General features: G+C 46.6%; 1 protein-coding gene across 2 annotated transcripts in view; it reads right to left on the reverse strand.

The window, feature by feature from the left end:
* TTC33 (tetratricopeptide repeat domain 33) overlaps nucleotides 1-22,688 on the reverse strand; it is a 578,456-nt gene that overhangs the window by 508,546 nt on the left and 47,222 nt on the right. Inside the window, exon 2 of one of the 2 annotated variants that reach the window (XM_063961309.1) lies at nucleotides 6,984-7,202. In XM_063961309.1, the coding sequence (XP_063817379.1) occupies nucleotides 6,984-7,201 (218 nt within the window). In that variant the 5' untranslated portion in view covers nucleotide 7,202. Of the gene's footprint in view, nucleotides 1-6,983; nucleotides 7,206-22,688 lie in introns of both variants that reach the window. The other variant, XM_063961300.1, reaches the window with a different exon arrangement.

Consider the following 22,688-nt stretch of genomic DNA (forward strand, 5'->3'; position numbering starts at 1 on the left):
CCCCCCCCCCCTCCATTGTGGACAAGTCTCTATCCCGGCTGTCCAGAAAGGTGGCTCTTCCGTCCCCGGACACGGCAGCCCTTAAGGATCATGCGGATCGTAGGCAGGAAAATACATTGAAAACCATTTATGTCACCACAGGTACGCTGCTCAGGCCAGCCATTGCATCTGCGTGGGTGAGTAGTGCAATCGAAAAATGGGCAGATAGCTTGTCATCTGATATAGATACCCTAGATAGGGATAGCATTCTCTTCACTCTAGGTCATATCAGGATATCATATATCATATCATATCAGTCATATCATATTATATCTAAAGGAAGCTGCAAGGAATATTGGTGGTCATTCCGAGTTGTTCGCTCGCTAGCAGATTTTAGCAGCATTGCACACGCTAGGCCGCCGCCCTCTGGGAGTGTATCTTAGCATAGCAGAATTGCGAACGAAAGATTAGCAGAATTGCGAATAGAAAATTCTTAGTAGTTTCTGAGTAGCTCGAGACTTAATCCTACACTGCGATCAGCTCAGCCCATTTCGTTCCTGGTTTGACGTCACAAACACGTTTTTACCGCCACAGTCATGTACCGAATGCTCTTTGCCAATTTTGGATCTAATCTGTCATCACTATAGTCGACACTGGAGTCAGAGTCCGTGTCGGTATTTGTGTCTGCCAACTGGGCAAACAATCTTTTTTGTGACCCCTAAGGGGTCTGGACTTGCAACAATGCATCCTCCACAGACTTCTTCCATGCCTGGTTCTGAGACTCAGATTTATCCAATCTCTTACTAATAAGAGCCACATTTGCATTCAAGGCATTCAACACATTAACCCAATCAGAAGTCGGCGGTGCCGACAGGGTCACTCCCACAGCCGTTTGTGTCCCCAACACAGTCTCCTCCTGGGAAGAGCACGCCGGCTCAGACATGCCGGCACACGTGTACCCAACACTCACAGACACACTGGGCATATAGGGGACAGACCCACAGAAAGTCTGTCAGAGAGACACAGAGGGAGTTTGCCAGCTCACAACCCAGCGCTTCACCAACGGTTCTGAAACCCAAATGAATGACTCAGACCTGCAGCGCTATAATAATAATATGCACCAAAATTACTGTGCCTCCCCACGTTTTGCACCCTGTTACTTGCACAGCAGTGTGAGGAAGGACCAGCGTCTCTGCAGCCTGTGTAGAGAAAATGGCGCTGAGCTGTGTGAGCTGAGAGGACTAAGCTCCGCCCCCGCAATGGCGCGCTTCAGACCCGCGTTTTTTCAGTAAATGTTTATACTGGTGGGGGTAGGACAGTGTCTCCGCACCTATGTCCCCTCTTGCCAGTCTGTTTTGATATATATATATACTGCCCAGGGCGCCCACCTCCCCCCCCCCCCCCCCCCCCACTCCCTGCACCCTGCAGTGCCTCTGTGTGTGGGAGCATGGCGCGCAGCGCGAACGCTGTGCGGTACCTCAGAAATGCCGTCACTGAAGTCTTCTTTACTTCTTCTACTCACCTGTCTTCTGGCTTCTGGCTCTGCAAGGGGGGTGACGGTCGACTCTGGGAACGAGCATCTAGGCGCACCTAGCGATCAGACCCTCAAGAGCTAATGGTGTCCTGTAGCCAAGAAGCAGATCCTTTAAACTCACCAGAAGTAGGTCTGACTTCTCTCACCCAAGTCCCACGAAGCAGGGAGACTGTTGCCAGCAGTCTCCCTGAAAATAAAAAACCTAACATAAGTCTTTTCCCGAGAAACTCTGTAGAGCTCCTCAGTGTGCATCCAGTCTGCCTGGGCACAATTCTAAAACTGGAGTCTGGAGGAGCGGCATAGAGGGAGGAGACAGTTCACGCCCATTCAAAGTCTTAAAGTGCCCATGTCTCCTGCGGATCCCGTCTATACCCCATAGTTCTAATGGTGACCCCAGCATCCTGTAGGACGTATGAGAAAAATGAAAAACCCATGTCGACCTAATGACCATGTCGACCTTCAGTGGTCAACCTAATGACTGTCGCCCTAAGCTGTGTCGACCTAACGACCGTATCCCGATTAGGAAACAGGCGGCCTGGAACAGCCGCTCTCCTGAAAAAACTGCAATGTTCTATATGCAGATGAATCCTCATACACCTAACATCTATACACTGGTTTTCACTTCCAGTTGTTTTATTTATAAGTATAAGACAGTCCTGTTGAGCGAGAAAGACGCTCGGCACAGGGAAAGTCACTTGGAACCCGATGTGCTGAGAGGAGATATTTGGCGAGATTGAAGCCACAGTGTAGAAGGGTACATCTCTATAAGGTAGTTCTGTCTGAGCATGTACTCGAACTAGCTAAGAAAACTCTATTTACCCCGTGAAACAAATGTATTATTTATACCCCTTTTCCATCACAATCCCGTGTCCCACAGTTCCAAACTGAGGAGGTAATTCAGACTGGATGGCTGCAGCGGTAGCGATCGCAGTCTGAATCCCTTTTTGAAATGTGCACCCCGGGAGCCCAGTGAGATGCTAACAGCATCTCTGGGCTGCGACCGCCCCTGCCTGATTGAAAGGCAGAGGCGGTCGCGGGGCGGGAGGGGCGTGCCAACTGTATAAGAACGCCGTTGGTGGGGCGCGGCGCAGACAACGCAGGCATGTCCAAACCGCTGCAGTGGCGGGCTGCGGTGGCGGGTAGTCCCCTGCCAGCCCGCAGGAGCTGCGCAGGCTGGGAGCTACTCGCCAGATGCAAAAGCATCGCCTTCATGCAATGCTTTTGCACCCTTGCGGGGGGGTGGGGGGTGGAGCAGAGCCAGACATGCGGGGCGGTCTAGTTCTGTGCTGGGCGTCCCCCCGCATGTCTGAGTAAATGATCGTAGTTGTGCTAAATTTAGCACATATACGATCAGATCTGAATTACCCCCCCGAGTTAGGCCCCTTTCCACTGCGGTGCCGATCCAGGTTATTCCCGGATTGGCGCCGTTCACACTGACACGGGTACAGGTGCCAGCGCTTAGAGATGACATCATATCCTTGCACTGGAATGCGACTCTCCCCATGCTGTAAACGGGAACCAGGTAGGACGACTCGAGTTACCCGTTTAAACTACAGCTCACCAGGGTCCTTCCCGTGTAAAACCCTGCTAGGTACCCGGAAAGGATTCCCGGATGACTGGACGCGGGTGGAGCCGCTTCCACTGACAAAAATCCCGGGCTGTTGCGTGCTCATGTGCAATAACTCGGCAACTTTAAGTCCGTGGTAATGGGTTATTACTCCCTTTTCTGAAAGCAGACATAATACATTGTACAAAAATACGCGCTAAATAATTTTAACTGGTAGCTTAATACACGAGGATTTTGTGGTTCACGAAGCAAATCTGTTCCAAGCAACGAAACATTTTTTTTTTTGTCATTTTATCAATTGTGCCAGAAGAAAAACAGTATGTTTTGCCAGATAAAACCACAGTCTCTGGTGGAACAATAAAGCCTGTGCGTACAAGTTTGTTATTTTCGTTCTGGAAAGATGTTTCTAATTTATGTGTTCACTAAATAAAACTAAAAGAAATGATACAACAGTATCGGATATACAAATGACCTGAAGAACCGTAATGGGAAAGTGTTTCCACAGGACTCTGGACACAAATGTCGCGAGCCAAAGAATAAAAGGACGTGTTTTTTTATTTTTTAAATGTATATTTAATCAAAATTCACAAATATATATATGTTAACAGAAAAAGAAAACGTATACCATATAAACACCAGTTAAGCTTATAATAAATTCCCCTTTCCGACTTACAGGCGGGGTCGCACCTGGGAATTTGTACACGTGCTTCCCTAGCGACCTGGCTTCAGACCCCTTTCAGACTTGCGGCCTGATCCGGTATATTGCCGGGTTGGTGACATCACCGCTGACGCTACAGGAGGAGGCGCTTGGAGATGATGCAGAGAATAGGTGCCAGGTCGCCTTGACCCGGCTTACCTTTTACACTGCACCGCATCCCGGGTTGATTCCGGCTTCATCCCAGGTAGCGACCTGGGATGAAATGCCGCGAAGCTCAATTCGGGATATTGCTTTAGGACCCTTCCAGACTAAGCAAAATCCCGGGTTGATGCGCGTTCACGTGAAATAACCCGGGACATTTTTGTTGTCTTAAATAGTGTTCATTCTAGCACCCTGCACCTTTCAAATCCTGTGCAGTTCCTCTTTCCTGCCTGGGGTGACGCTCTCTGCTCTGGTGCGAACACTATTAAAGGGGTATTACTTATTCCAGTTGGACGCTGGACACACACAAATGTTTGTAAAAGGTTTTTTTCGAAGATGCTGATTGTATGCAAATGTAATTCAATAGTCTGCAGCTGCTTCCGCACAGAAGGAAGATTCCTCTGAACACAGATGCAAATAATTAGGTTCAAGGAAACATTCTCCAGAAACAAGTACCTTGTAGCTACCAAATGATACAACATAAGGCGATGGACTTCCTAATAGAAGTAGTGCCCACAGCGTTAACAATGAAGTGTTGTAAGCAAGTACTTAATGACCTTTTCCAAGTTAACTAACGCTAGCGCCAAACACTCTTTTACAAACATCAATGTGTGTCCAGTGTCCAATAGGAATTAGGGACCTAGTAAACTAGAAGCTTAACAATTGGAATTTGTGATTTATTTTTCCTTTTAATGTATTGATGTATATTTCTGTATTTTGATGACATATGGCCAATTAAAAGAAAACATTAAAAGTCACCATCACCACTTTGTGTTATTGTCTAGAGACGCTGTGGAAACCTTTTCCTGTTAGTTTATGCTAATAATCAGTTTTGGGACAGGAACAAACGTCTCTTCCACTAGCAGCATGTTTGGGTAATTTATAATTGCATATCTTTTTTACTTTTAGCGACGTAGGGTTTTTTTTTTTTTTTTTTTAGTTTTTTGTAGACCCTACACGTTTCTAAAACCGGTAATGCCAAAAACATTGCCTACGGTCTAATGTGCTATTAAAAGTGACAGATCAACTTCCCTGGAAGCCAACTTGGATCCATCACAATGTGGCATCGTCACCATAAGCTCAGGGCGACACTGGTTCTTCCTGATTCACTGCGTGGTAATGGAACATTGGTGGAAATTCAGTCAACCTATGATCAATATCATACACCCTGCCGCTACAGGAAGTCTGGGCTGGTGACTTTGCTCCGATTCCTGGTTTCAAAACGCCTAAACTGCTGCTATGTGAGGATCTACATCTCCACAATTGCTCCAGAGTTCCACCAACCTGCCAAGTTTATTGAAAAGCATCTAAAGTTTGCTATAGCTGGTCTCTGCCATGATACGTCTCAGCAATATGACCAATCCAGCAGCTACATGTTACACTGCAAATGCAATGTTTAATCACAGACCCCAATCGTTTAGCTACTGCACCTGAGTAGCAATTCATTGGCACTTCTTCCATTAGGACCCCTCATTCACTGATACATGCTGTTATTTTTAGGATATCTCGATGAAGTAGGAGATACATAGCAGTTTTGCAGGGCTACAGCATTCATAGATCTGTTACCTGGATGGACCAGTGGCGACCATCAGGTACTACTGGTGGTCTCAGGCAGGGACTCCCCCCACCCAAACTGTTGCAGTAACTAAAGATGGATGGTTATATTAAAATGGATTATCCCTTTTCAAAAGCAATTGCTTATGCTCTAACTAAGGTTAGGTTTGCAGAACACCAATGGTTGTGCATGGTTAATGAAAAGCCAACTTGAGTATTGTAGATATTTTTTGAGGTCATCATGGGTTCGATTCACACCATGGCCCTAACTGTGTGGAGTCTGTCTATTCTCCCCATGCCAGCATGGGTTTCCTCCAGGTACTCCGGTTTCCTCCCACACTCCAAAAATATACTGGTAGGTTAATTGTCTCCCAACAAAGTTAACTCTAGCGTGAATGTGTGTGCGTATACATGTGGTAGGGAATTTAGATTGTAAGCTCTACTGGGGCAGGGACTTATGTGACTGGCCAAATATTCTCTCTGTAAAGCGCTGCGGAATATATGTGCGCTATAAAAAAAATAACGGATAATAATAATGATATTAGTAACAGTTTAATACTGCGGTCATCTCATGTTCGTGTCAATAAAAGCCGCATAACATTTGGTAGAGATGTGTCCTCACTTAGCTATCCTTCTGGCCCAACACATCTGACATGTCCCAGCCTGCTATTGCTGTACCTCAGTAATACTTAAAAACAGCAACATTGCAGGGAATGTGAACTGACTTATAAATATTGCATATTTCCCCGCTGTAATGAAAATGTACCGTTTTGGATCAAATATATGTAAAAACGGAATCAGAATAATAATTTCCAAGCTTTCAATATATACGCACCCACACCCACACAAATATTATGCAAAGCAAAAAAAAAAAGAGAAACAGAATAAATAACTGTTAGAAAATAAATAATTTGTAGCAACTAGTTATAGCCCAAGACCATATACGTTTGACATAATAGCTTCTGGCCTTCCAGCTTACACCAGTACAAAGCTTTTGATCCCAAAAAACTTGAAAAGCAGTTGAAACCCCCCCCACAGATTTTACATTTTCTTTTTCACAAACGTAATCACCAACAGTGATTGTCTCTGTACAGTTACAACGAGCAAACGCAAAGTGCCATGCAAATTAAACCTTTCAAATAAAAATCATTCTGAAGATCTCTAGCTCCCCCATGTGGCTAAGGTGGTCAATGCATGATTTTTTTTTTTTTTTAATGAATTTCATAGATTTTCATGGACAATATTAAAAAAATAACCCCACAACATTTGCTCTCCTTTCACCTAAACCCACCTTTGGGATGACCCCATAATCTGCACATTCATACAAAACATTACCATTTATCCAGCATTCCTATTAGTATATTTTACAATATAGATAAGAAATCAAGCAGCAGCTTTGGTTTTATTAAGTAACTATATTAAGCATGGCATAGTGTATTCATAATGTTCTATACAAGGTGGCGAGTCTGGAAAAGACAAAACAAGCGTACCTTCCATTTAGGGCCAGAACTGCTCCTTCTTCTTTAAGTCGTTTGCTTTTTGTAATATTATCTTCAAGGAGAATTTCTTTCTTCCGCTTAACGGAGTGCAGCCAATCCACATCATCGTCAGTCACGGCAGCCTCATCGGCAGATTCCTTTTCAAAGATTTGGGAGGTCACTTTTGAAACTCGCTCACCAATCTTCCTCTTCCATCCAAATGAAGCCATTCTGCTAAATAAACAACAAACAAATGGTCAGGTAACATGTTCCTACCCTCTCAGACTGTATTACAAAAAGCATTCATAAAATACAATCAATTATTAACATTCATTTATGCATATCCAGCTTTATCTGTAGCACAAGAGAATTGGGAAATGACGCAGGGCCTGTTTATTGGTACCCGCTAATATTAATACCATATGAATTAATTTATGGGGGAGATACACACTTTGATCCCGCTTTCGACCGCAAAAGCAGCTCCTATAGGTTTCTATGGGGGCTGCTTCAATGACAAATGTACCAAGCTTTAGAATGCGGATGATGGTGCTCCAAATGGCGTTATCCATAGAAGCCTATGGGTATGGGACTCAGGGTCGACACCCATTAGTCGACAGTGGCTAGGTCGACATGAGTTTTTTGTTTTTTTGGTGTCGTTTTCTCCGTCAAGAGACCGGGAACCCCAATTAGTGCACCGCGTTCCCTTGCATGGCTCGCTTCGCTTGGTTACCGTTCCCAATTGTAGTCCACGTGGATCAAAGTATGAAAAAGCCTCCCTCCAAAAAGTGAAAAACACACGTCGGCCTTGTTCATGTCAACCTAATGGTCGTGTTGAGCTATTTCTAGGTGTCCACCTAGCCACTGTCGACCAATGGGTGTCAACCTAATTGGTGTCGACCCAGAGTCCGGATACCCAGCTTACAGGCTACACATCACAGTTACTGGGAGAGGGATCCAGCCCTTGGAGATAATTTAACCCTGTTTCTACTACTTGAAAAAAAAAGAGGCACGAGGGGCCTAGCCCCCCAATCCGAATTGTCATTGCCATCCCTAAGATGTGTACTTCCCCATTAATTATGGCCAATTCTCACAAAGCTTCATAAAGTATCATGGGCCCGATTTCACAGGTAATATATTCACTGCTATATTCCTCCCAACAAAGAAGAACCATCTAGCTATTTTTGTTACCATAGCTAAAATTCTATTGCCCCTTATTGCTACAACAGAAAATATGTTATTGTAACAGATTTTTGCTGAAGTAGACAAGTGGGACTTATGTAAATAAAGTGGGGGTGACATAGCGGCTGCGCGGGTCACATGTTCCAAGATCGGACATTTGACCAGGATTACCATTCACAACAAACTCTCTACCTCACGCTGATTGGTTCTCTGGGTCACTGTATCAGATAGACATCATGTGACACGAACCTAGAACCAATTGCAGTAAAAATATTAATTTTTAAAAATGTATTTGATATATTTATACACATTTTACATTATACCTCTTAGTACTTAACATCTTATGTTTGCCTTCTATTGCATCCACTAGTTTCATGATTTTCAATGTGTCTTGGATGATTGATTACACAATTATACCTGTCCCCTGTTTATTGAATGACAGGTATATAAAGCAGCCACCTTTTGCTTTATGCAGATGCCCCTGAGGAAGGTGTGGAGTGATTTCCACACTGAAACGCGTTGAGCTGCTCCTTGCACCTATTGGGACATTCCCCACTTGATATCTGGACCAGCAACACTTCGTGGACAAGGACCAAGCCCTACCAACTGTTTGGACGTCCAGTGTGAGGACTACTTGCTAATTCAAGGACCACATGGACTGGCTACTACTAACAGGGTAATATTGATCTAATGGCTGGATATTATACTGGATCTGTTCCCTTTTATATGTACCTCTTCATGTATGTGTTGGTGGTTATTGACTGAGTTTAACTGTTTGATTACAACCACCTAAATCACCAGATATACACAACTGCATTCACATTAGATTCTATTTGCAATATCGATGATTAAGATTTGAGTTTTTGTTCAAATATATCAACTAAAACAAATCACCAGGTCGGCGCACAATACCAATGATGTAGATAAAAAAACAATTTATTAACATAAAAACAATAACAGACTTACTAAAAGACCACAACAATTCCCAAAGCATATAACTGAGGTATTATAATAAGCCTCTATAAATACAAACATATGGTGTATTAATGTGTGAAAGGGACGCTGAAATATGGGAGAGAGCCACTCTCTGTTGGATAGAATTAGTCTCTCAAATTAATTCCATATCTAACAGTTCAAATGGGAATATATCCTCCAAATGATGTGATAAGCGTCTATGACCATATAGAGGTGTCCAAATTTAGATAGCTGTTTCCATGGAGCAAATAATAAAACCAACCGGTTGCTGTTACTCACTGAGACGTTGTAATCTCTTACTGCACGGGATAGGTAGTTGAAAGCCGCTTGTTATCACCCTGTGCATGGGTGAGACATCCGTCTGCGGTACGTTCAGGTAAGAACCGTTCCCTTCAGTGCGGCACAGTGTGAGTGCGCCGGACCGCCGTGCAGATCCCCCAGCTCAAATGAGCAGTGCCCAGCCGGGCAGAGTATTGCAGTGTTCCAAGTACAGGGGAGGTTAACGTGAGATAATTAAATCGCAGGCTGAGTAGCTCACCGGCAACTTGTGACAAGCAGCCGATGGCAGCGTGTATTTCACTCACTCACTCACAAGTTGCCGGCACACTTTACCGTTCCAATCGTAGTCCACGTGGATCGTTAAGTATGAAAAGGTTAAAAAAAAGAAAAAAATCGTGAAAAACTCATGTCGACCTTTTTCCTGTCGACCCTTTGTACATGGCGACCTAAGGTGTGTCGACCAATTAGCGGCGACCTAAGGTGTGTCGACCTTTGTGCTGTCGACCTGGAGTCCGGACACCGAAACAGCTATCTAAATTTGGACACCTCTATATGGTCATAGACGCTTATCACATCATTTGGAGGATATATTCCCATTTGAACTGTTAGATATGGAATTAATTTGAGAGACTAATTCTATCCAACAGAGAGTGGCTCTCTCCCATATTTCAGCGTCCCTTTCACACATTAATACACCATATGTTTGTATTTATAGAGGCTTATAATACCTCAGTTATATGCTTTGGGAATTGTTGTGGTCTTTTAGTAAGTCTGTTATTGTTTTTATGTTAATAAATTGTTTTTTATCTACATCATTGGTATTGTGCGCCGACCTGGTGATTTGTTTTAGTTGTTCTATTTTAAGGAGGCCGGCTACCTCCTTACCAGGTGGCTGCCATTATCAGTGTTATATATGCACGACTCTGCTCAGCGCCTACAAACCCCTTTTTTTTGTCTTTTGTTCAAATATATGTTGACATTTAGAGATGAGGTTTTCTCTTTAAGACTCATTTCCTCAGATAGTTTCCCTGAGCTGCTTAGTTTCATTTCCCACAATTCCTACATTAGCCATTGATCCCGTACGTTTGGCAGGTGCAAGGACATACAATTGTATCTGTTACAGGGTCACTTATAGCATTCTCATACAATAATGAACAATGAGTCTTCAATATCTGCTAAGCCTTAGAAAAATCTAGAATTATGATTAGCTGATTATTAATAATTTAGACAATACTGCTAACATGAAATTTTAACTTTAAAATGTATATGTGACATTTTTTATCGTGATTGGAAATTATTTACATATGAGATGACAGCTACTCTGGAAAGCTTATATAGCTCAGTAGTATTAATAAACTTTAGAGCACTGCTGATACACACTTGTGTCTGTGTGTCCATTGCACCCGTCCGTCAAATTAACTCTTTGTTTCACAAATAGCCTGGTTCGCCGACACCTTGTATGCATAAATTGTTCTTTTATGTATTTGCTATTTAGGTATTTTGTTATTCATTAAATATAAAATTTTACTCACAAAGCCACACTGCACATTTTGACTAATGAATTTCTAAGTGCACCATTACATATACCCACAAGCGTGGGTATATGTAATGGGTTTTTTGTAAATACCATTATCTGCTTACACCATCCTGGCAATGTACATAATACTCATTAGATAGAAGTCATTTCTCTGGTGTGGTCTACCTTTTAATTGATACAGGGTAAGGGATTATCTCCTTTTCATAAGTCGGCACATTAAAAGGGGGGGGGGGGGGGAGCATGTAATAAATGAGCTGTCAGAAACCTTAAAAAAAAAAAAAGATGTTAAACCTACCGGTAAATCTTTTTCTCGTAGTCCGTAGAGGATGCTGGGACTCCGTAAGGACCATGGGGATAGACGGGCTCCGCAGGAGACATGGGCACTTTAAGAAAGACTTTAGGCTCTGGGTGTGCACTGGCTCCTCCCTCTATGCCCCTCCTCCAGACCTCAGTTAGAGAAACTGTGCCCAGAGGAGACGGACAGTACAAGGAAAGGATTTTAGGTAATCCAAGGGCAAGATTCATACCAGCCCACACCAATTACACCGTATAACATGGGATATACAATCTAGTTAACAGTATGAAAAACCAACATAGCCTCGGTCCACCACCGATGAAACTATAACATAACCCTTATGTACGCAATAACTATATACAAGCCTTGCAGAAGTAGTCCGCACTTGGGACGGGCGCCCAGCATCCTCTACGGACTACGAGAAAAAGATTTACCGGTAGGTTTAAAATCTTATTTTCTCTAACATCCTAGAGGATGCTGGGACTCCGTAAGGACCATGGGGATTATACCAAAGCTCCCAAACGGGCGGGAGAGTGCGGATGACTCTGCAACACCGATTGAGCAAACAGGAGGTCCTCCTCAGCCAGGGTATCAAACTTATAGAACTTTGCAAAGGTGTTTGACCCCGACCAAGTAGCAGCTCGGCACAGCTGTAGTGTGGATACCCCTCGGGCTGCCACCCAAGAAGAGCCCACCTTCCTAGTGGAATGGGCCTTAACCGATTTTGGTAACTGCAATCCTGCCGTAGAATGCGCCTGCTGAATCGTGTTACAGATCCAGCGAGCAATAGTCTGCTTTGAAGCAGGGCCGCCAACCTTGTTGGCTGCATACAGGACAAACGGTGCCTCTGTTTTTCTGATCCTAGCCGTTCTGGCCACATAAATCTTCAAAGCCCTGACCACATCAAGGGACTCGGAATCCTCCAAGTCACGTGTAGCCACAGGCACGACAATAGGCTGGTTCATATGAAAGGATGAGACCACTTTAGGTAGGAATTGAGGACGAGTCCGCAATTCCGCCCTATCCATATGAAAAACCAGATAGGGGCTTTTATGTGATAAAGACGCTAATTCCGAAACTCGCCTAGCCGAAGCTAAGGCTAACAAGATGACCACCTTCCAAGTGAGATATTTTAACTCCACCGTTTTGAGTGGTTCAAACCAATGTGACTTAAGGAAACTTAACACCACGTTAAGGTCCCAAGGCGCCACCGGAGGTACAAAAGGAGGCTGAATATGCAGTACTCCCTTCACAAACGTCTGTACTTCAGGAAGAGAGGCCAATTCCTTCTGAAAGAAAATGGATAGGGCCGAAATCTGAACCTTAATGGAGCCTAATTTTAGGCCCAAATTCACTCCAGTTTGTAGGAAGTGAAGGAGACGGCCCAGCTGGAATTCTTCCGTAGGAGCATTCCTGGCCTCACACCAAGAAACATATTTTCGCCATATTCGGTGATAATGTTTTGATGTCACGTCCTTCCTAGCCTTTATTAGTGTAGGAATGACCTCATCCGGAATACCTTTTTTGCTAGGATCCGGCGTTCAACCGCCATGCCGTCAAACGCAGCCGCGGTAAGTCCTGGAACAGACAGGGCCCCTGTTGCAGCAGGTCCTGTCTTAGAGGAAGAGGCCACGGATCTTCTGTGAGCAACTCCTGCAGCTCCGGATACCAGGTCCTTCGTGGCCAATCTGGAACAATGAGGATTGTTCTCACTCCTCTTTGTCTTATTATTCTCAACACCTTGGGTATGAGAGGAAGAGGAGGAAATACATAGACCGACCGGTACACCCACGGTGTCACCAGGGCGTCCACAGCTACCGCCTGAGGATCTCTTGACCTGGCGCAATACCTTTTTAGCTTTTTGTTGAGACGGGACGCCATCATGTCTATTTGGGGCTGTCCCCACCGACTTGCGATCTGCTCGAAGACTTCCTGATGAAGCCCCCACTCTCCCGGGTGCAGATCGTGTCTGCTGAGGAAGTCTGCTTCCCAATTGTCCACTACCACAATGAACACTGCTGACAGTGCGCTGACATGATTCTCCGCCCAGCGAAGAATCCTGGTGGCTTCCGCCATTGCCACCCTGCTCCTTGTGCCGCCTTGGCGGTTTACATGAGCCACTGCGGTGACATTGTCTGACTGAATCAGAACTGGTTTGTCGTGAAGTAATGCCTCCGCTTGACGTAGGGCGTTGTATATGGCCCTCAACTCCAGGACGTTGATGTGGAGACAAGTCTCTAGACTTGACCAAAGACCTTGGAAATTTCTTCCTTGTGTGACTGCTCCCCAACCTCGGAGGCTTGCGTCCGTGGTCACCAGGATCCAGTCCTGAATGCCGAACCTGCGGCCCTCTAGGAGGTGAGCACTCTGCAGCCACCACAGGAGAGATACCCTGGTTCTGGGGGACAGGGTGATCCGCCGATGCATATCTAGATGTGACCCGGACCACTTGTCCAGCAGGTCCCATTGGAAGGTTCTCGCATGGAACCTGCCGAAGGGAATGGCTTTGTATGATGCCACCATTTTCCCCAGGACTCGAGTGCAGTGATGCACTGACACCTGTTTTGGCTTCAATAGGTTCCTGACCAGAGTCATGAGTTCCTGAGCTTTTTCCGTCGGAAGAAAAACCCTTTTCTGGTCTGTGTCCAGAATCAAGCCCAAGAAGGTCAGACGCGTCGTAGGAACCAGCTGCGACTTCGGGATATTGAGAATCCAGCCGTGTTGCTGTAACACCTTCAATGAAAGTGACACGCTGTCCAGTAACTTCTCCCGAGACCTCGCTTTTATGAGGAGATCGTCCAAGTATGGGATCATTGTGACACCTCGCTTGCGCAGGAGCACCATCATTTCCGCCAGTACCTTGGTGAAAATCCTCGGGGCCTTGGAAAGCCCAAACAGCAACGTCTGAAATTGGTAATGACAATCCTGTACAGCAAATCTCAGGAACGCCTGATGAGGTGGAAATATTGGAACATGAAGGTACGCATCCTTTATGTCTAGAGAAACCATAAAATCCCCCCCTTTCAGGCTGGCGATGACCGCTCTGAGCGACTCCATCTTGAACTTGAACTTTTTCAAGTATAGGTTCAGGGATTTTAAATTCAAAATGGGTCTGACTGAACCGTCCGGTTTCGGGACCACAAACAGGGTTGAGTAATATCCCCTCCCCTGTTGCAGTAGGGGAACCTTGACCACCACCTGTTGAAGATACAATTTTTGAATTGCATTTAACACGAACTCCCTCTCTGAGGGAGAAGCTGGCAGAGCCGATTTGAAAAACCGGCGAGGGGGGACCTCTTCGAATTCCAGCTTGTATCCCTGAGAAACAATTTCTATTGCCCAGGGATCCACCTGTGAGAGAACCCAGATGTGGCTGAAAAGTCGAAGACGTGCCCCCACTGGAGCGGACTCCCTCAGGGGAGCCCCAGCTTCATGCGGTGGATTTTGCAGAGGCCGGGGAGGACTTCTGTTCCTGGGAACTAGCTGTGTGCAGCTTTTTTCCTCTGCCCTTACCTCTGGCAAGAAAGGACGATCCACGTACTTTTTTGCTTTTATTCGAACGAAAGGACTGCATTTGATAATGAGGCGCTTTCTTAGGCTGTGAGGGAACATAAGGCAAGAAATTCGATTTACCTGCCGTAGCTGTGGAGACGAGGTCCGAGAGGCCTTCTCCAAATAACTCCTCACCTTTGTAAGGCAAAAACTCCATATGCCTCTTCGAGTCGGCATCCCCCGTCCACTGTCGGGTCCATAAGACTCGCCCAGCGGAAACAGGCATAGCGTTTGATCTGGAACTTAGTAAATAAACATCTCTTTGAGCATCCCTCATATATAATACAGCATCTTTTATATGCCCTAGGGTCATTAAAATGGTATCCTTATCTAGGGTCTCAATCTCCGCTGATAAGGAATCAGTCCATGCAGCCACAGCACTACAAACCCAGGCCGACGCCATTGCCGGTCTAAGTATTGTACCAGAATGTGTGTAAATGGACTTCATGGTAACCTCCTGCTTGCGATTAGCAGCATCCTTGAGGGTAGCCGTATCTTGGGATGGCAGCGCTATCTTTTTTGATAAGCGTGTCAATGCCTTGTCCACCTTAGGAGAGGATTCCCATCGTATCCTATCCTTTTGCGGGAAAGGATACGCCATAAGAATCCTTTTGGGAACCTGCAGTCTCTTGTCTGGGGTTTCCCAAGCCTTTTCGCATAATTCGTTCAGCTCATACGAGGATGGAAAGGTGACCTCAGGCTTTTTCTCTTTATACATGTGTACCCTCGTGTCAGGGACACAAGTGATATGTTCCTCTGTGATATGCAAAACCTCTTTTATTGCAATAATCATATATCGAATACCCTTAGCCACTTTTGGGTGTAATTTTGCATCATCGTAGTCGACACTGGAGTCTGAATCCGTGTCGGTATCTGTGTCAGCTATTTGGGATAGTGTGCGCTTCTGAGACCCCGAAGGACTCGGTGACATTGGGACAGGCATGGTTTGACTTCCTGACTGTTCCCTAGCCTCAGCTTTGTCTAATCTTTTGTGCAATAAATTCACATTAGCACTTAAGACATTCCACATATCCATCCAGTCAGGTGTCGGCACTGCCGACGGAGACCTTGCATTCATACACTTCCCCTCCTCCTTAGGTGAGCCTTCAACCTCATACATGTCGACACACGCGTACCGACACACCCCACACACACAGGGAAGCTCTTTTCTGAAGACAGGTTCCCCAGCAGGCCCTTTGGAGAGACAGAGAGTTTGCCAGCACACACCCCAGCGCTATATAACCCAGGAAAAAACACAGAATGTTTTACCCAGTAGCGCTGTTATAACTTTATACACGCCAATTATGTGCCCCCCCTCTTGAAAAACCCACTGTCACCGTCAGTAAGCAGGGGAGAGTCCGGGGAGCTTCCTCTTAGCGCTGTGCTGTGGAGAAAATGGCGCTGGTGAGTGCTGAGGAAGAAGCCCCGCCCCCTCGTCGGCAAGCTACTGTCCCGCTCAAAATCTATCAAAACATGGCGGGGGCTCTTTATATACATGTACAGTGCCCAGCTGTACATGTATATATATATGCTTTTGCCATAGGAGAGGTTTATTCTGCTGCCCAGGGCGCTCCCCCTGCGCCCTGCACCCTTACAGTGACCGGAGTGTGTGAGGTGAACGGGAGCAATGGCGCACAGCTTCACCGCTGTGCGTTACCTCTATGAAGATCAGATGTCTTCTGCCGCCTCTGAAGTCTTCTTTCTTCTCATACTCACCCGGCTTCCATCTTCTGGATCTGCGAGGAGGACGGCGGCGCGGCTCTGGGACGGACGGCGAGGATGAAACCTGCGTACCAATCCCTCTGGAGCTAATGGTGTCCAGTAGCCTAAGAAACAGGACCTTGAAACTCAGAGAAGTAGGGCTGTTTCTCTCTCCTCAGTCCCTCGATGCAGGGAGTCTGTTGCCAGCAGGCTCCCTGAAAATAAAAAACCTAACAAAATACTTTCTTACAGGAAACTCAGTAGAGCTCCCTGCAGTGCACCCATCTCCTCTGGACACAGTAACAAACTGAGGTCTGGAGGAGGGGCATAGAGGGAGGAGCCAGTGCACACCCAGAGCCTAAAGTCTTTCTTAAAGTGCCCATGTCTCCTGCGGAGCCCGTCTATCCCCATAGTCCTTACGGAGTCCCAGCATCCTCTAGGACGTTAGAGAAATTAAAATGACAAATTAATTGTTTGGAGGAATTTCTGATTTCTTTAAAATATTTAGATGTGTTATTTTGTCCCAGTAATCAAATTTCTTATCTCAGAGTGCTCTCTATTTTATTTTTTGCTATATGATATTTAGATCAGCTAGAACTGTCCAAATCTAAATATAAGTTTTGCTATTGTTACTTCTACCCAGGGATAACAATGATGCTTCTACAGTTACTGATCCACATCAAGTCTCCTTGGCGAAGTGCTCCCGAGCTATGGAAGCCAGCAGATGAGGCTCAGACCAAGAATTACATGCATACTGTATATGCCGATGGGCACCTGTTACAGAGCAAAAGTACACTCTGTAGATGATAAAGATGTAAATATGTTGATACGCTCCTGATGATGTGTACAGCTCTGCAAACTAAAAAATGCTTTCTTTTGTTTTGTGCTAGTTATTCCCATTGTGCTGCCAATCTGCATTATACCCCTTGTGTGTACACTGGAGCAACATAGAAACATAGAATTTGACGGCAGATAAGAACCACTTGGCCCATCTAGTCTGCCCCTTTTTTTATCCTTTAGGTCACAGGTTCTCAAACGCGGTCCTCAGGACCCCACACAGTGCATGTTTTGCAGGTCTCCTGACAAAATCGCAAGTGAAATAATTAGCTCCACCTGCGGACGTTTTAAAATGCGTCAGTGAGTAATTAATACACCTGTGCACTTGCTGGGTTACCTGCAAAACATGCACTGTGTGGGGTCCTGAGGACCGAGTTTGAGAACCTATGCTTTAGGTAATATCAACCCTTTTTGAACAGTCTAGACATATACATCGCCAAAGTCTGCAAGCCAAAAGTGGAAATAAAAAAAATTGCAGCACACAGACAAGTAACAACCAGTAAACCAAGATTAGGTGCATTATGCTAAATATTTTATATAGTCCAAATGACAAATTATTGAGCCAACAGGATGGCTCACCACTACTAGGCATATGAGAGGCCGCCAGACAATGCTGGGAAGTGGATACAGAATAGGAATCGAGAAGGGTCGGGCAGAGAGGCAAGGGATGTCCAGATGACGTACATTACTCCTCCCTATATAGGAGCAGTGCAGCTTATCGCTACAATGCACAGCCCCTGCTTCCTCCCTGGTGGGCTCTCCTCCTCACTGTCCACGGCGGGACATCTGGATGTCTCTCTCAGAAGTTGAATGACTTCACAAGGTCACCTACCAGTGGCGTGACTACAGGGTGGCTAGACTGGCAAATATCCAGAGGCACATAAGCAGAAGTGGGCTCACCCCACTAAATAGTGTAGGCTAAATACGTGATTTGGCAATTCATTTCTGTGTACATGGTACTATTATCAGGAAACAGCAGCACTCTCCTTCCCTTATAACACTCCTAACTAGCCAATGGGAGTCTGGGGGCGGTGCTTAAATATGAAGCTGAGTGCTGCGTCCCGAGTGCAGGTGTAGCTCTGATAACACACAACGCTGCAGATACCCGGGGTCAGGCAGCCATGGCACACTTCTTATGTGTAACTTTATTGGTATGTTATATGTACCTTCAGAGACTGCCAGGGGCCTTCAAGCCTCTAGGTAGGTGATCTCCAACCCGTAGCTCGTAAGCTACCGGAAGCTCGTTGTAGTATTTTCAGTAGCTCACAGAGTGCACGGGCTTGGGCAGTCACTGGCACTCCTCCTACCTTCATTTTTAATATGGTGCCGGCCGTCAGCCAATCAGAGCTCGTGGACCGGCAGTGGCGGCACCTGATTGGCTGCCGGACCGCGAGTTTTGATTGGCTCACTTACTGGAACCATATTTTAAATGCCCGCCACCGCCGGAGACTCTGTCACCCTCGGCGCAGCCGCTCTCCGGACTTCACAGGAAAGGCGGGCGCTGCGCTCTCCTCCCCTTCCGTCCCTCATACAGGAGGAGCAGCACCGGCGGCAGTAGAAGAAGCCAGCAAGGGTTAGCACTGTGTGGGTCACTGTATCGGACACTGCGGGGGGGTGCAGTTTATCTGGCGCTGCGGGGGCATTTTAAATGGCACTGCGGGGGGAATTGTATCTGGCACTGGTGGGGGCATTGTATCTGGCACTGCTGTAGGGCATTATTTGTATATCTGGCACTGCTGAGGGGCATTATTTGTGTATATGGCACTGCTGGGAGGCATTATTTGTATATCTGGCACTGCTGAGGGGCATTATTTGTGTATCTGGCACTACGCGGGTGGGGGGGGGGCATTACTTGTAGTTGTGAGGAAACACCTACTTTTGTGAGGCCACACCCACTTTCGCAGGAACACACGCGCATTGGAAGGAGGGGGTAGCTCCTTCAGAGGTTTTATTTTCCGAAAGTAGCTCACACCCCAATTAAGGTTGGTGACCACTGCTCTAGGTAGACCACTGCCACCTACTACACTGTCCTGCACTAACGTAGCAGCAGCACAGGGTCACAGCTGCAGCAGCCACAGCACTGAGACCTTACATCAGAAACAGGTAAGCATGTGACTGTGTGTGGGGGGCGCTTGAGGATTGGAGGCAGGGAACAGGTATAGTTGAGGTAAGTTATAAAGGATAAGGGTGTGAATTCTGAATGAGCTTTATTAATAGGGTGAAGGGGTTTAATACTTTAGTAGAGTTAATTCATTTTCTCTGACGTCCTAGTGGATGCTGGGAACTCCGTAAGGACCATGGGGATAGACGGGCTCCGCAGGAGACTGGGCACTCTAAAAGAAAGATTAGGTACTATCTGGTGTGCACTGGCTCCTCCCTCTATGCCCCTCCTCCAGACCTCAGTTAGAATCTGTGTCCGGCCAGAGCTGGGTGCTCCTAGTGGGCTCTCCTGAGCTTGCTAGAAAAGAAAGTATTTGTTAGGTTTTTTATTTTCAGTGAGATCTGCTGGCAACAGACTCACTGCTACGTGGGATTGAGGGGAGAGAAGCAAACCTACCTGCTTGCAGCTAGCTTGTGCTTCTTAGGCTACTGGACACCATTAGCTCCAGAGGGTTCGAACACAGGGCCTGACCTCGATCGTCGGTTCCCGGAGCCGCGCCGCCGCCCCCCTTGCAGAGCCAGGAGACAGAAGAAGAAGCGATGAAATCGGCGGCAGAAGACTCCTGTCTTCATTAAGGTAGCGCACAGCACTGCAGCTGTGCGCCATTGCTCCCACAGCACACCACACACTCCGGTCACTGTAGGGTGGGGGACGCCCTGGGCAGCAATTTTAATACCTTTTGGCATAAAACACACATAATACAGTCAGTTAACTGTATATGTGTAAAAAACCCCGCCATTAAGTTACAGAAAACACGGGACAGAAGCCCGCCGCTGAGGGGGCGGGGCCTTCTTCCTCAGCACACCAGCGCCATTTTCCCTTTACAGCTCCGCTGGAAGCAGCTCCCCAGGCTCTCCCCTGCAGTATCCTGATACAAGAAGGGTAAAAAAGAGAGGGGGGGCACATAAATTTAGGCGCAAATAAGATATTTAAGCAGCTATTGGGTAAATCACTTTTTATAGTGTGAATCCCTGTGTTATATAGCGCTGTGGTGTGTGCTGGCATACTCTCTCTCTGTCTCCCCAAAGGACTTTGTGGGGTCCTGTCCTCAGTCTGAGCATTCCCTGTGTGTGTGCGGTGTGTCGGTACGGCTGTGTCGACATGTTTGATGAGGAGGGTTACGTGGAGGCGGAGCAGGTGCAGATAAATGTGGTGTCGCCCCCGACGGGGCCGACACCTGATTGGATGGATATGTGGAAGGTCTTAACCGACAGTGTCAACTCCTTACATAAAAGGTTCGATGACGCAGCAGCCTTGGGACAGCCGGGGTCTCAGCCCGCGCCTGCCCAGGCGACTCAGAAGCCGTCGGGGGCTCATAAACGCCCGCTAGCTCAGATGGTAGACACAGATGTCGACACGGAGTCTGACTCCAGTGTAGATGAGGATGAGACAAATGTACAGTCTACAAAGGTACATTTCTGACATTAACCCGGTTACCACCAAGAGGGGTATTATGTTTGGGGAGAAAAAGCAGCCAGTGACTTTTCCCCCATCTGATGAATTAAACGAATTGTGTGAAGAAGCGTGGAGTTCCCCTGATAAGAAACTAGTGATTTCTAAGAGGTTACTGATGGCGTACCCTTTCCCGCCAACGGATAGGTTACGTTGGGAAACATCCCCTAGGGTGGACAAGGCGCTCACACGCTTATCTAAAAGGGTGGCACTGCCGTCTCAGGATACGGCCGCCCTAAAGGAGCCTGCGGATAGAAAGAAGGAAGCTATCCTGAAGTCTGTGTATACACACCCTGGTACTCTACTGAGACCTGCTATTGCTTCAGCCTGGATGTGTAGTGCTGCAGCAGCATGGACTGATACCCTGTCAGACAACATTGATTCACTCGACAGGGATACTGCTTTGCTAACCCTCGAACATATAAAAGACGTCGTCTTATATATGCGGGATGCCCAGAGGGACATTTGCCTGCTGGCATCTAGAATTAATGCAATGTCCATTTCTGCCAGGAGAGTATTATGGACTCGGCAGTGGACAGGTGATGCTGATTCTAAAAACACATGGAGGTTTTGCCTTATAAGGGTGAGGAATTGTTTGGGGATGGTCTCTCGGACCTCGTATCCACAGCAACAGCTGGGAAGTAGACTTTTTTGCCTCAGGTTCCCTCACAGCCTAAGAAAGCACCGTATTATCAAATGCAGTCCTTTCGGCCTCAGAAAGGCAAGCGGGTCAGAGGGGCATCCTTTCTGGCCAGAGGCAAGGGTAAAGGAAAGAAGCTGCACCAGGCAGCCAGTTCCCAGGAACAAAAATCCTCCCCTGCTTCCACTAAGTCCACCGCATGACGTTGGGGCTCCACAGGCGGAGCCAGGTGCGGTGGGGGCGCATCTCCAAAACTTCAGCAACCAGTGGGTTCGCTCACAAGTGGATCTATGGGCTGTACAAATTGTATCTCAGGATACAAGCTGGAGTTCGAGGCGACTCCCCCTCGCCGTTACCTCAAATCTGCCTTGCCAGCTGCTCCCAGGGAAAGGGAGGTAGTACTGGCGGCAATTCACAAGCTGTACCTCCAGCAGGTGATAATCAAGGTCCCCCTCCTTCAACAGGGAAGGGGTTACTATTCCACAATGTTTGTGGTACCGAAACCGGACGGTTCGTTGAGACCCATTCTGAATTTAAAGTCCTTGAACACTTATATAAAGAAATTCAAGTTCAAAATGGAATCGCTCAGAGCGGTCATTGCAAGCCTGGAAGAGGGGGATTTTATGGTGTCGCTGGACATCAAAGATGCTTACTTGCATGTCCCCATTTACCCACCTCACCAGGAGTACCTCAGATTTGTGGTACAGGACTGTCATTACCAATTCCAGACGTTGCCGTTTGGCCTGTCCACGGCACCGAGAATATTTACTAAGGTAATGGCCGAAATGATGATACTCCTTTGGAAGAAGGGAGTTATTATTATCCTGTACTTGGACGATCTCCTCATAAAGGCGAGGTCCAGAGAGCAGTTGTTGGTCAGCGTAGCACTCTCTCAGGAAGTGTTGCAACAGCACGGCTGGATTCTGAATATCCCAAAGTCGCAGCTGATTCCTGCGACGCGTCTGCTTTTCCTGGGTATGATTCTGGACACAGAACAGCAGAAGGTGTTTCTCCCGGTGGAAAAAGCCCAGGAATGGTCATCTCTGGTCAGGGACCTCCTGAAACCAAAACAGGTGTCAGTGCATCACTGCACGCGAGTCCTGGGAAAG

Source organism: Pseudophryne corroboree, chromosome 1 (assembly GCF_028390025.1).
Source record: "Pseudophryne corroboree isolate aPseCor3 chromosome 1, aPseCor3.hap2, whole genome shotgun sequence".
In the NCBI taxonomy this organism is placed as follows: Eukaryota; Metazoa; Chordata; class Amphibia; order Anura; family Myobatrachidae; genus Pseudophryne; species Pseudophryne corroboree.